This window comes from Mesoplodon bidens, assembly GCF_964165515.1.
Source record: "Mesoplodon bidens genome assembly, chromosome: 4".
NCBI lineage: Eukaryota > Metazoa > Chordata > Mammalia > Artiodactyla > Ziphiidae > Mesoplodon > Mesoplodon bidens.
Window position 1 is genome coordinate 12,424,060 of NC_138160.1, and position 15,035 is coordinate 12,439,094.

A 15,035-nucleotide genomic window follows, 5' to 3' on the forward strand; every position below is an offset into this window, starting at 1 on the left:
GCAAACAATTTAAGGTAATTGGATAACAATCCTTGAGTTTTTCCTTGCAGATTTCCACCCCATTTTACAGTAGATATAATTGGGTATATTGTAGAGTGTGAGTTATTTTAAACTGTCAGTAGTAGAGAACAACCTATCCTACCACTGTCAAGATAACCACTCTGTAATTCTGCACTGTTCCAAGTTCCACCTTCAAATTATCTGAAGAAGTATATCAATTATGCAGGCATTCATTCTTTGTTTTTTAACCCTCCATTTCCTATAAAACCTCACCATTTTGAAGCATCCTTCCTCTCATTTTCACACCCCTCTTTTCCACAATTACCCTCTCTCTCTCTGAAGAACAGCTTGACAGCAACAACCAAAAGATTGGCGAAGGGGTGGCTCGATAGAGGTTGAAATTTATTGCATTTTTAAGGGCATTCTGAGTTATTAGATAGTTCTCTAAGTTTAAAAACCGAATGAAATCGTAAAGAAATTTCTAAGACCTTGGGAAGCTGCTTGGCAATGTCTCCTCCTACAAAGACAGCTTCTAAGTAAATCCACAAGTTTTGCACCATCATCCAATTCTCAATGATGTCTGTTGAGTTGGAAAGGTATTGCACCCACTTTTGAATCTGGCCTTTGAATGGCATATTGTACCTAAAACGAGAAATACATTCAGAATTTGGTTTTCTAGTGTTTTGTTCTTATTGTTGTTGTTTTCAAACTAAAGAGGTTTTTTAAAAATCCTGATTTTCACCTATTTCTTTACAACTTTGACTATGTTGCTGGCTTTTAAAATGACACTACCAAGTGATTCATTCATCACCATATACTGGGCATTGTTAAACTGACTTTTCCCTTTTGATCCAGGGCATAGAGAAGTGGGAGATGTATCATCTAAGGAGCAGATCAAGCATTAGACTTGACTCCACCCAGCTGCTGGAACAGTATCATTCTGGTCACTGTTGCTGTCGCCAAAGGAATAACATTCTCTCCACTGAGCTTCTGTGCCTATTCCGTGGAGTCTCTTGTTTATCATGTAATGTGGAGCCATTACAGAGCCGTTGGCAGGGACGAACAACAAATTCAGTTTTCAAATATGATACTATCTGGACTCTCTCTTTAGCCTGCCCTCTTCTGAGCCTCCTTCCAACTTCCCATCCACCCCTGTCCACGCACTAATGTCTGTGTGTACATGTATGCATGAGGCTTTCTGCGTGTACACACATAAAGCCTGAGAGCCACTTTTCTTCCTCTCTCACAGTTAATCTATCTTCCCTTTTTCCTCATGAGGCAGAAACAGACAGTGGTCCCCCAATATCTTTTTCTCCTTCTTCTTTAGATATAGACCCCCATTTCTACCTAGACTCATAGCTGCCCAGTTAAAATACTGAATTTCCCAGCCTCCTTTGCAGCAATGTGCAGTCCCGGAATTAAGCTCCACATCAATATTTCTCAACCTTAGCTGCACATTCTAATCATCCGATAAATATTAAAAACCACCAATACCTTAAAACAAACAACAACAACAAAAAACCTACCAATACCTGCCTGGATCCCACCCCTAGGAACTTTGATTCGATCAGTCTGGGATGTGGTCCAGGCTTTGGGATTTTTTTTAAGTTCCTTAGGTGTGTCTAGTGTGTAGCCAAGTCTGAAAACCACTCTTCCGGATGGGAAGGGAGCAGCAGCATTGGATGTAAGGGGTGGAAGGAGGAGAAGGGCTACACCTGGAAAAGGTGGAGAGTGAGCCAGACAAAGCTTGGGTCCCCGAGGATGAGGTAGAGTCCACACTCCTACCTGAGCCATCAACCTTGGGACTTTTGTTACTTGAGAAAGACATAAACTTCAGTCTTATTCAAGCGATGTTGTATGTGGTGCTTCTGTTATGTGTGGACAACCCTACTCCTAAACGATGCACTGCCTTTGGCTGTTCTTCCTCTTCTCCTTCTTCACCCTTTCTTGATCTCTCCAGTCCAACATAATACGGGCTTGAAGTCATCTCAAATATTAGTCATATTAGTGAATAACATTTTAATTTCCATATTCTTAAGTGTTAAGCAGATTGCTTTAATATTCTACACATCTTTCTGGGGCTTTTTGTTTGTTTATGCTTTTCACAAGAACATAGGTCCATAGCAACAGAGATCTTTGTTTTATTCACCCTTCTAACCACAGCACCTAGAAGACCACAAGGCACGTGGTAGGTATTCCGTAAATTTCTGTTGAATATGTGTTCCTCATACAACTCTGTCTGTGGGTTCAATGCCATTGGTAAGAAACGTTTACCCATTCCTAACAGAGACGATGTCTACTTAATGTATATGTGTACTTCTTCTACCTCCATAGGGTATGTTATTTTCCATCTGTCCTTATTTCTGGTTGGGTATGACCAGTAACCAAATTCATTAAAACTCATCAAATTCTAAGTAGTTCAGACTCAATGTTACCAATAGTCTGAATCTCTAAGACCTAATTTTATATTCTATATGACTCATTTCAAACACTTACACAATTACCATATATTTGAGAAAATCCTGGTGAACAAAAAAATTGTTTCAAAAAGAACAAGAGGAAGCACTGAACCAAAGAAATCTAAGTTTATGCGTCTCTGGCTCGCACATCCAAAGCATGACAGCTCTGCTGCTACCGTCAAATAGAAATGTTAGGCTGGTATCGGTCTGTGCTGTTTTACTTCTCTTTATGAATTAACTTCATTCTCTATCTTAATCTGTCATCTCATTAAAGTGTGTACACAACTAAGACTTTCTAGTCCATAGGTGTTGACAAAAAGGTTTCCGAAGTAATTTTTCTAAAATTCAGAATAATTTTCCTTCTGGAATCTAGAGCCTGTCGAGCTGTCAGCTGTGCAGTGAGGCTTGTCAGCAGCAAAGCTGAAATGTTCGGCAAGATCCAAGTGGCTAATTACATGGCGCATGATTTTGTGCAACTGATGGTCTCAGATACATCCCCCAAATAGAGGATAATGAAATAAAAACAGTATTATCCATGCCGTGCCAAAGGCTAAAATTAAAACAAGTACTTTTAATGTTGAATAGATTTATGAGGGGTATTGTTGCATTTTTTAAATTAATTTCCCTTGAAGTGTTTGTTATTATGGTTCTCAAACCTCAGGGGAAAGAAGAACGGTTTTCCTACCTGTTGCCCAGTAGGGAGCCCAGTAACATCAAGCTGTCCTCCATGTTGGCGATGATTTCCGATGTACTGTCTCCTCTCAAGAGGAGCTCTCCACGGGTTTTAAAGCTGCCAAATGTGAATGTTTTGTTGTCCCATTCATTAATCACTTGCTTCAGCTTTTGTTCAATGTCCCTCTCTTTCACCGCACTGATGCAGATGTCCTATTAAAAGTGCAAGCTCTCATTTTATCACATGAAAGTCACACATCCTTCTCAAATAGTCTTGGTTCAACAGAGGTCCTGTCTATACTCTTTCCTTTTTATGTATCTATAAATACTTACATTTCCAGATCTAAACTGCAATATAATAAGTGGTGTGTGTGTGCAGATATAATATAGATTTATCTTAATTTGTAAAATTTCCCACCAAACTATTCCAGAAAGAAAGAAGACAGAAAAGATATACAGCAGTGGAAGATTTTCAGCCATGATAAAAAAGAAAATCCTGCCATTTGTGACAGCATGGAGGGACCTTGAGGATATTGGGTTAAGTGAGATAAGTCAGACAAAGACAAATATTATATGATAGCCCTTATATGTGGAATCTTAAAAAAAAATAACTTGAAAAAACAGAACGTGGAATGGTAGTTACCAGGGGCTGGGGGTGGGGGAATGAGAGAGATGTTATATCTATTTACAGCTAATAGATAAATAAGTCCTAGAGATCTAATCCACAGTACAGTGATTATAGACAACAAAACTGTATCCTAAACGTTAAATTTTCTAAAAGACTAGATCTCAATTGTTCCCACCACTAGAAGAAAGGATAACTGAGGTGTTAGCTAACGCTACAATGGAGATTATATTGCAATATAAATGTATCAAATCACTATGTTGAACACCCTAAACTTATACAATGTTAAATGTCAATTATATCTCAATAAAAATTAGGATAAAAAAGATATGCAATAACCTTTTAAATTTTGCCACTTTCATCAAAGACTCAAAATTGAATGTGTCTCTGATTTAATTCTAAAGTCAAACCAATGCAGTATGAGAGGAGGGAATGAACAGAAACCTGACTTCTTCCCAGCTCTCTGATCACTCTCCCTGTCTTCTCTGCAGCCTTATCTTCTCCTGGACCATTGGTCAAACCTGTCCTTGCCCTAGTCTTGTCCCTCTCTGGATGAGCATATCCACACCCGTGCAGTCAGCAACCTTTTGTATCTCCAGAAAAGACCCACACCCACTGCTTACTGGGCTTCTCTGTTTGGATACATCAAGGGAACCCAAAACACAATCTGTGAAATATCAAACTCATGCCCAAAATCAAGCTCATAGTCTTTGTACTTTGTCATTCCACCTGATCACCTTCCAACATTCCCCATCTCGGTCATAAGCACCATCATCCACTTAGATCTCTCAGCAAGAACTCTAGGGTTCATCCTTAGCCCCTCCCATTTCCCTACCATGTTCACTCCGTCAAATTCTATCCAATTTTACCTCCTAACGATCTCTTCAATCTTGTCTCCCCTCTTCAGCTTCATTACCTGCCTCCTCATCTGACACATCATTATCTGTTGCCGGGGGTATTCAAGTAACCTCCGAATTGGTTTCCCAGCATTTCCCCTTTCTGTTTTCCAATTCTTTCTCCTCACAGCTACCGGAGTGATCTTTACAAAATGCAAATTTAACCACGTCATTCCCCCAATCAAAATACATCTCCCAGTTGGCTACCGACTGCTTCAAAGACTGAAATCGATAACACATTCTAGACCCATTCCATCTCCCCAACCTTAGCTGTCTCCTCTCTCACCCACCTCCACATCTCAGCCTTCTGGTCCCCTAAACACACCTCAGACCCTTCACATATGCTGTTCCACCTGCCTCACATCGTCTTCTCTGCACTTTCCAAGCCCCTCACCCCCTCACCACACAAGCACACCCCGTTCACCCAGCACCCAGTCTTCCTGAACTTCATCGCCCTCGCTCCACCCCTAGAGAGGTCAACCCCATTATTAGAGGCCCTCATAGAGCAGCATACTTCCATTTCAATGGTATTTACTGCACTTTGTAACTACACCTTCATTTGTATAATTATTTCATTATACAAAGTATTTAATGATTTGTAAACACAAGAACGTACTCTTATGTCCCCAGCACTTAACACAGAACCTGTTACATAAAGGTTGGTTGAAGAAATAATAGCTGAGTACCAGGAAAAGAGTTTTGATTGTTCTAGCATGATGTACTGCACCAACAGACCATGATGTAGGAAAACTCTCAAATCCCCTGGGACCTTCCAATCTCTCACCACATCATATGCTCAATCACTGTACCTCTATTTCCTCTTTGTATTTCAGAAGAGGTGCCTCCATGATATGTCTTAACTTAAAAGTTTCATTCCCCACATCTAGACTGTGCCCAGTGAGAGCAGTTATCCTTTCCCAGTGCCTTTCCATCATGGCCTTACTGGCCATATGCTCCAGCAGTGGACAACACTCGCTGAAATCATCGATGGTCTTCTTCAGATCCAAAAAAGCCTGCCAGTCCTTCAAGGCACGGGGCAGCTTCCGACACCTGCGAAGAAAAGCCAACGTGAAAGTTCATTCGAATATAAGCCTGGAATGTCTCCAATCCAAGACTGTCTGCTAGCATTTCCATCAAAAACAGTCACCTCAAATACCCATCACATTGTTAAATCTCATGACTCAGAGGATAGCTGTTAATTAACACACTTTTACATTGCAGAAATTTGTTCCTCCCAACCAGGAATGACTTTTTTCAATTTCCTCATAAAAATTAGGTAAAAGGCATTATTTTAAAGAATAGAGGTGCTTCCCAATTCAATTCAATTCTCCAAACATGTTTTGAGACCCTACCAAGTACAAAGCACAGCAGAGTGTTTCAGGCTGTCAACTGAAAAGTACAACAAATGGCCCTCCATTTTGGGGGGGGTTCAACACTTCAAGATGTAGAAATATCACAGGGCTCTTGCTTTTATTCCAAATAAATCATCTAACATAAACTTCAAATGTTGGTAAGTGTAATATAAATAGAGATCAGCTCTCTCTAAGATGCAGGAAAGCCCTTGGCAAGATTCAGCCAGGTTTAAAGGATGTGCTTGTCCCACCAGGCACACACAGGGGTAATTAATAAATCGCATTTGACAAGGGTGATGTCAGTGGGCAACAGCAGTGAAGCACGATGTGCTTTTGAAACATCTGGGTGAAAAAAGAACCCTGACAGCCTATCAAAGAAGAAAGTATTTGAGGTTAAATAGCTCTGGGCATGCTAAACATTAATTTCTCACCTGTTCTGGAACTCTAAAAGTTCACTGTTGATTTTTTCAATATTTACTTCTGACCACAGAAGATCATGATAGCCATTTACAGTTTCTATGACACTGTTGTACAGAGCGTATATTTTCTGTAGAAGATTCAGTTGCTTCTTGATTTCGAGAAGCTGAGGATACTGTGTGACTGGCAGACCAAAAAGCTCCTCTCCTCCGGTATAGGTGATATATTTCCGATAGATATTATCAAATTGATTCTAATAAAAATACAAGTGAAAACTCATCAAAAATGACTTACATGTGAATAAACATGCAAATGAAAAAAAAGATTGGCCAATAAGCAAACATGTATGATCTCTGAGCACATGTAAATGAGAACTAAATGAGTACAATTAACTACATAGAAACCAATGCTAACCATACCAAATCACAGTTTTTAAAAGGTAAGTACATACTGTATTCCACAATGGGCTTCTCTATATTAAGCAGAAAAAAGTGTGTGTTTAAAAGACATTGAGGTTTTGGTTATATAGAAAGTCAAAGAAACTAAAAAAATCACCTGAAATATGATAAGTCTATCACTGGCTTCCTGGGGTTTCAAGCCGCTAGCCATTGGACCATTCTGGTACAAAAAGTTAAAATAAACATAAAATAAAATGAAGCTTATGCATACAAATTTCATGAGCACAATGTATTTGAATATCAACTTTTGTTTACATGCATGTCACATACAGGATAGGAAACTTACTTTTTATTTGTAAAAAAGGACTCAGGAAAGTAACTCATTTGGAAATATTTTCAAGGCCAAAAAAAAGCCAAGATGAGGTCACAGCTTTCATATGTCAAGAAATTTTGAAAATTAAAAATATGTGTTATTAATTTATCAGGTGACATGAAGAGTAAATAACTATTCTGTAAGAAGCACAAACAGTGTCTGGTTTGAACTAGAACACTAATGCCACATGACACACGAGTTCACCACTCTAATATCTATTTGTAAAGTGACCTGTAATGTTAACATTCCAATCAGGTTTTCCTACATTAGACCACCTTAAATAACTGGATTTCTGTGCTTTCTTCATCCATGAAGTTGGTTCATGAATCCAATCTCCTAATTTCATTTACTTTGTGGTTTGGCGTGTTACCAGTTAATAAGTACAAATTTTACCCTCTACTCTACACATTTCCCTTCTGTAGCACATTGTAATTGGCTGGAAATGGGTCTCCTTAAGCAACATATTCCCAGCAGAAGATTTTGCATGAAAATTTATGTATGTATGATTAAAATATGGACTTAATCTTTCTTGTCCACTTTTGCGTCTTCAGCACCAAGGGCAGCTCTACAGTATTTGCAGAACTAATGAATACTGTGGGAAGGATGATCGTGACAACTATAAGTGAATAATATTTATCTACACAAATCTAGAAAAGCTACCAAAATAACTTCAGTAAGAAACCAATGGTATAATATAAAGAGCACTTTTAAATTTCCATTTACTCTCGAAATTATTCTGGATGAAATCTAAGGGGAAAGGATTGTGAAAGGGAAATATCTTTGCTCTTGTGAAAATAAAATTTCCATTCCTAGGGAATTTCATTAAATCTGACATATTGTGTGGGCCAAAAGGTTCATTCGGTTTTTTTCCATAAGATGGCTCTAGTTGTCTTTAACTGCATTCGAAACAGTTTTGTTAGATTGTATTGTGAGAGCTGTTATATCATTTAAAAACAGACATCAAAATTGGTGAATTTTTGTGTAGCCATTTTAAAGATGGAAAAAAAAAGTAACATTTTCAGCATATTATGCTTTATTATTTCAAGAAAGGTAAAAACGCAACTGAAATGCACAAAAAGATTTGTGCAGTGTATGGAGAAGGTGTGACTGATCGAGCGTGTCAAAAGTGGTTTGCGAAGTTTCGTGCTGGAGATTTCTCACTGGACGATGCTCCACGATCTCGTAGACCAGTTGAAGTTGATAGTGATCAAATCAAAACAATAATTGAGAAAAATCAACATTATACCATACAGGAGATAGCCGACACAATAAAAATATCCAAATCAAGCGCTGAAAATCATTCGCACCAGCTTGGTTATGTTCATCGCTTTGACTTTTGGGTTCCACATAAGTTAAGTGAAAAAAACCTTATTGACCCTATTTCCACATGGGATTCTCTACTGAAACATAATGAAAACATTCCGTTTTTAAAACAAATTGTGACAGGCGATGAAAAGTGGATACTGTACAACAACGTGTAATGGAAGAGATCGTGGGACAAGCGAAATGAACCATCGCCAACCCCACCTAAGGCCAGTCTTCATCCAAAGAAGGTGATGTTGTGTATACGGTGGGATTGGAAGGGAGTCCTCTATTATAAGCTCCTTCCAGGAAACCAAACGATTAATTCCAACAAGTACTGCTCCCAAGTAGACCAACTGAAAGCGGCACTCAACGAAAAGTGTCCAGAATTAGTCAACAGAAAACACATAATCTTCCATCAGGATAACTCAAGATCACATGTTTCTTTGATGACCAGGCAAAACCTGTTACAGCTTGGCTGGGAATTTCTGATTCACCCACCGTATTCACCAGACATTGAACCTTCGGATTTCCATTTATTTCACTCTTTATAAAATTCTCTTAATGGAAAAAAATTTCAATTCCCTGGAAGACTGTAAAAGGCACCTGGAACATTTCTTTGTTCAAAAAGATAAAAAGTTTTGGGAAGGTGGAATTATGAAGTTGCCTGAAAAATGGCAGAAGGTAGTGGAACAAAAGGATGAATATGTTGTTCAATAAAGTTCTTGGTAAAAATGAAAAATGTGTCTTTATTTTTACCTAAAAAACCGAAGGCACTTTTTGGCCCACCCAATGTTATCTTTAAACAACTACATTTTGCATGCTGTAGTCACTCTTCTCCCAAAATACACAGAGAAAGCTAGAGTTGTACCAAATCGTAGTCCAGGTAGAACCGGTGACAGTCTTGGAGGAAGACCTCCACGGTACTAATAAGCTCTTTCCTGAAACTGGGCTGCAGTGAGACTAATTCATTCTGCACTTCACTGGCACGTGCCAGAAGCTTCTCCCAGGCGTAACGCAGAGTATCCACTTTGTCCACCTCTTCCTTTGCTATCAGAAGCCCATATTTGTTAAGCAGGGCATAGGATTCCTACACAAAAGAAGAAAAATTTAATTTCTGCCAGTCAGGTGCATAAATGTATGCACAGTCATTTTTTAAAGCATTAGAATGGAAAAGATCCACATGACAGGGAAACTGCCCAGAGAGTTCTAGTTACTCTACTTGCAAACTTGGAAAAGCTTAAGTGAGCAACTGAGCCACTTAGCTTCAGTTTCCTCATCTGTAAAACAGGAAGATTCCCTGGTTGCTTCACAGGATTTTCGTGAATATCAAAAAATATATCAATTTAAATGCATTTTGAAAACTATAAATCATTATACAAATAAAAGGTATTTTTTACTTAGGCCCCTAAATTGTATTTGAAGACTACAAAATTAAATCAAGTAAATGAAAAACATAAAACAATTTAACTGCTAATTTTAGAATAACAAAATGAATCAGAGTTTTAACTCTATCCTCTTTCACTTTGTTGGTAAAAGGTTCCAACAGTAAGACATAAGAGGGCATTCTTGAATCAGAGCCTAAGCCAAGTTATTGCCCTCAGTACACAAAATCCTGGATTATTCTCTTGTCTAGAAGATTAAAATAAGGCAAAGTTTGGTTTTCAGGAGAAAGGATTTTTCCTAAATATCCCTGGCCTCTTCTCCCACCATTACTCTTCCCCAAAGACATAGACTGAACACCTGGTTGTTGATTTGGGGAAAAGATTGTTGATTTGGGCAAGCATAGCCCAGTGCCTCTCTTCTTCTTCCCTCTTTCTCCTTGAAGGCATGCCTCCAGTCTGCACCCCAGTACCAATCAAATCAACAAAGTAACACAGAGACCTGTAGCTTTCCAATGCTGCCTTTGATGGATGAGTAAGTACAGTTCTGGGACTTAGTGCTCACAAGGCCATAGTGTGTGTGACTAGGGTGAGGAGATGGGGAAAGTAAGATACAATGGGAATATGGGAGCTGTACACTAAATCAGGTCTTCCAAATAAGTTCTATCAGTACTAAAGATTGCATCTTGAGCTTGACTACTTGACAACAGTTTGTCTTAACTCTCACGTCAGGGGGAAAGGGTTGGCAATTGCTGGACCTCCTCTTCAAACCCCTTCTCCAAACTCCCCTGGTCCAAGTAGGGGGTCTTTGCCTTGATGTTTCAATTCCAAAGAAGAACACAATGGACCACGTGATTTCCCTGACCCAACACGGTAGAGGTGCAAACCTTCAGTCATCTCTGCCATTTTCATGGTAATTTGAAATTTTTCAAAATTCAAAGAGACGTGCAGAAAATATGAGACAATAGTATGATCCTGACCATCAGAGTTTAAGTCCAGACGTTTAAGTTATGGTGTGATGAAAAGATAATATTTTTACAACTGGAGTTGTTCTAATGCTACAGTTATACTAGTCTCGTTTAAAAGAATATAGTAACCCATTCCTGATAAAGCGTTTGCATCTAGAAAAGATAGTATGATAATAAAAACAAAAGTAATGTGCAACATTAATCAAACTGCATGATTTCTTTGACCCTCAGTTTTCTTGTTTGTAAGTGGAGTGCTGTAGGAAGGATTAAACGAGTTAATACAGAGTAAACCCATGAATGGACACTGTCAGTGCCCCAGCCAGGTCCTGTTTATCAGCTGGTATTTGCAACCCAGATTGTTGGGTGTGTTGGCTATAGGAAACAAGCTGCCTTCTTCCCTTGAAAATTGTCCTCAGCTGACAGAAGCCTCCTCGTGAGGAAATAATGGTCAATGCCCAACTGATTTGGGGGAATAAAGACAGTCCCCCTTGCCTCAAAATGGGGCCAACTGTGTGATACAATTCATGTTCCAGAACACTCCCTGTGGGACCAGGCCGAAGTTAGTCTACAGCTAAGATCACACCCTGGCTTAGCTTCCTCCCATCCCCAACCTCATCCTTTTCTGTTTTGTTCACTCTACTTCTCCCATGAGCATTCATCAATAAATCACTTATACAGAAATCCTCATCTCAGGCTCTGCTCTTCAGCACCTTAAATGCTGTGTAAAGTACTAGAACTGCCCATATGAGGCACCCTATAGGTTAGGTATCATTACTGAAATCGTTGTTCTTGGGTTTAGCATCCATCTGTAATTCCAGTCCCGATCTGGTCAATAGTTCATCTAATAGAGCCCAACATATGGAGATATTTCTATAGAACAAGTGATTATCAGTTACCTCAATAGGTCCCACTTGAAAGTCAATGGAGATTTGCTGCTCCTTAATTTCCTTCAGTGCCACCATAGCAATTCGAACATCATCTAGGTCTTTAATTGGGCGATTCAGTTTCTTACTGAATTCTTCAACAAGTGTAAAAATGTTTTCCATCTCACTTCTGTATTTTTTGTTACAGTGACGGCCAATGACAACCATCCAGGCCTTTGTCTCAGCGGTCAAGGTGAACTTCAAGTCAGCTGTAAAACCCACATGTCCACCGTTCAGTTTGAAAAACTTGAACCAGTATAAGGAGACCCAGTGTAACGGTTTACCAACAGTAAATACTTTGCAGCTGATAACCCTCTAACACATGAAAAATCAAACTGGAAAAAAATTAGTTTTTCCCAATCATTATATATTCATTCATGTCATAAAGCTTATTTGCAACAATTCAAAACACATTCCAAAATGGAAAAAAAAAAAACAGTACCTACCAAAACTGTCAGAGATAAGCCTCAAATCTTTGTTATTGTTATTTATTAAAGAAAGGGTACATTTTAATTCCAAATATGACAGACTCATCCCTTGTCTGAATTAGCATTTATTTTCAAGGTTTAGCAGCAGAGTGTTCAAAATAGTCCAGAATAAATAATTATGCAGAAGGGAATTAAAAAGAAACCTACAAGTTGGTCTTAAACCTTGAGGCCAATAAAAGGAGAGTCACTCTTTAAGATAGCTAGAACTGGGCTTCCCTGGTGGCGCAGTGGTTGAGAGTCCGCCTGCCGATGCAGGGGACACGGGTTCGTGCCCCGGTCCCGGTCCGGGAAGATCCCACGTGCTGCGGAGTGGCGGGGCCCGTGAGCCATGGCCGCTGAGCCTGCGCGACTGGAGCCTGTGCTCCGCAACGGGAGAGGCCACAACAGTGAGAGGCCCGTGTACCGAAAGACAAAAAAAAAAAAAAAAAAAAAGATAGCTAGAACTCTCTGGAATACTAATCTAGGTAAAAAGACAGAGTAATACGTTGAATTTTTATGACTGTCTGAAAGAAAATGAACCAACCTGTGTACAGAGCAATGGCACCCGCACAGATATACTCAGGCTCAGTGTTAATTTCTTGCTCTAGTTTTTGGAAATAGAGAATCTGGGATTCAAATTCAGAAAGCAAGGGGTTTGTCATAATAAACGTCACAATGGTTTCTTCTTTCTCCTTTTGCCAAATGTGATTGTAGCGTTTGAAGCAGTCAGTGGATGTAATAACTTCCTAGAATACAAATAACATATTTGTGTAGAGAAGGAAGAATCAGAAACGGCATCATGATATAAGTGAACATTTGCCAGTTGCTGGTGGTTCCCATGGATTTATTAAAATGTTTAATTAGTGAACCGTGTGACTAGTTGAAAATGCCACAGGACTGGAACTGGATACAATAGTGTAAATAGTAACCTGGGACTAATACCAATGTAACTGGTACCATCCTAGCCAAAAAGAGAGGGGAACAGTTTCTCAGGAAAAAAAAAAAAAAGAGAGAGAGAGAGAGAGAGTCCATAAAAGCTCTTGTGGATCAGGCCCTATTGATTGGAGCTGGACCTTAGGTCAAAAAACACAGCTCAAATCATGCCACAGAGAGGGTGGTGCTATGGGGGAAAAAAATACTCTGAGGTCACTTTTTCCCATTGCACAAACTCCTCCAAGACTCTCATTGGTGAAATCTACTGGAAGTCTCCATGGAAACCCATTGACTTGTTCCCTAAGGTCAGAGCGTGGAGATTAGATCTAGAGGGACAAATAGAATATATCCAGCATCAAGCCCCATTGAAAGACTGCATGGAATCACACAAAATGTATAAATAGATAAGGACTGACATCCATACAATATTAAATCTTCCCATGTGTTTCTAAATCTTCTCACCTCTTTTTCTTTAATTCCTTGTTAAGTTTTAGAGGACTCTTCATAAAGACCCTACAAACTTCTCATTATGTACGCTCCTAGTGTACATAGGAGCGTGATGTTTTCAGTGATGTTGTTATCGTAAAAAGGATCTTTTTTCCACTATCCTTATAACTGTATGGATGGCATATAAGTTTTTTTAAAAACTGGTTTTTTAACGAATGGTCTGCTTTGTTACAAAGTGTGCTTCTGTAAGATGAATTGGCTTTCTCGCAACTGGCAAATAAGGAATGATGTCAATATAACAGGAAGGTCACATTATCAAATGCTGTTTTTCCTAGCACTTCATTCTGTACCCACTAAAGCAGCAAACCAAAGAGGGGCACAATGCTTTTTGTCTCTTCTTTCTTCTGGGTTAATTTGTTCTCCACTTTGTTTTGAGAATGTTCTTTGCACAGTTAGACATGATCTTTGTATATTTTATATTTGTCTCCATAACTCAGTATTTTCAACTGTTTCTTACACCTTGTTACAACTTCTACCAAGTTTCTTTCACCTTTTGATAGTATGTAAAGTTCTATACTGACTACAGCGTTGTTAAACAGGTTAATATTTTACTATGATTGTTATTGTTTTTGGTATCACTCTGGTTACAGAATTTCCTAGGTTGTGTGTGTCTATCTCAACCTCTTTTTTCTCATAAGCCCTATTATATGTGCAACTTTGCAAAACCAGCTTTTCAGGAACATGTTTATTGCATTACAGCAGAAATGCCTATAGTTACCTTTCAACTGACTACTAACTTAACTCTTCTTGGGCCATATTTTTTTTTTTAGATTAGCGCTTTTGGATTTACTTGATAGATAATCATATCATCTCCAAATAATTAAAATTTTTCTCCTCATTTCTAATTTTTATACCTCTTGGTAGTCAACTTTTTCTATTGGCTTACATTATAATTTCAGAGTTACATCTGCATGAGAAAAAAAATTTCAACTGAGATAGAGAGAAAAGTGGCATTATTTGAAAGAATAGAGCATTACCAACAGCATTCTAAATGGTCTGATTATTTTAAGTAAATTTCACCAACCCGAACCAACCCAAGCAGTAGCTTTACTCTAGCTCCCCACGTGCAGCTAAAGATGCCCCTTGAAACCTCAGGATTAATGAGTGTTGACACTTCACACCCACTAAAATGCAGAAAGCTAAGCCTGCCCCCGCTTGTCCCAACTACACTTGATGCCCTGGCACGGGCTGAGATGTTGACATGCACACCCAGAATGCATTGCAACAGCATCTAGACATATTCACAAATGTATGATGGTTTGGAGAACAAATTACAGATTATCAAAGATCCCTGAATATGGGTAAAATTCCAGAATCCTGAGCTCTTTCAACACCCAAGAGTTTATAATATTAAGAACGTA

At 38.9% G+C, this 15,035-nt stretch overlaps 1 protein-coding gene across 1 annotated transcript in view; it reads right to left on the bottom strand.

Annotated features, from left to right (window-relative positions):
• The window catches only part of DNAH5 (dynein axonemal heavy chain 5), a 284,476-nt gene that overhangs the window by 168,994 nt on the left and 100,447 nt on the right, over positions 1–15,035 (bottom strand). The window contains exons 23-30 of the mRNA XM_081232392.1: positions 12,779–12,980; positions 11,741–11,976; positions 9,366–9,584; positions 6,977–7,039; positions 6,436–6,674; positions 5,462–5,702; positions 3,145–3,344; positions 489–642 (exon numbers count right to left, since the gene is read on the bottom strand). Of these exons, the coding sequence (XP_081088518.1) occupies positions 489–642; positions 3,145–3,344; positions 5,462–5,702; positions 6,436–6,674; positions 6,977–7,039; positions 9,366–9,584; positions 11,741–11,976; positions 12,779–12,980 (1,554 nt within the window). The remainder of the gene's footprint in view (positions 1–488; positions 643–3,144; positions 3,345–5,461; positions 5,703–6,435; positions 6,675–6,976; positions 7,040–9,365; positions 9,585–11,740; positions 11,977–12,778; positions 12,981–15,035) is intronic.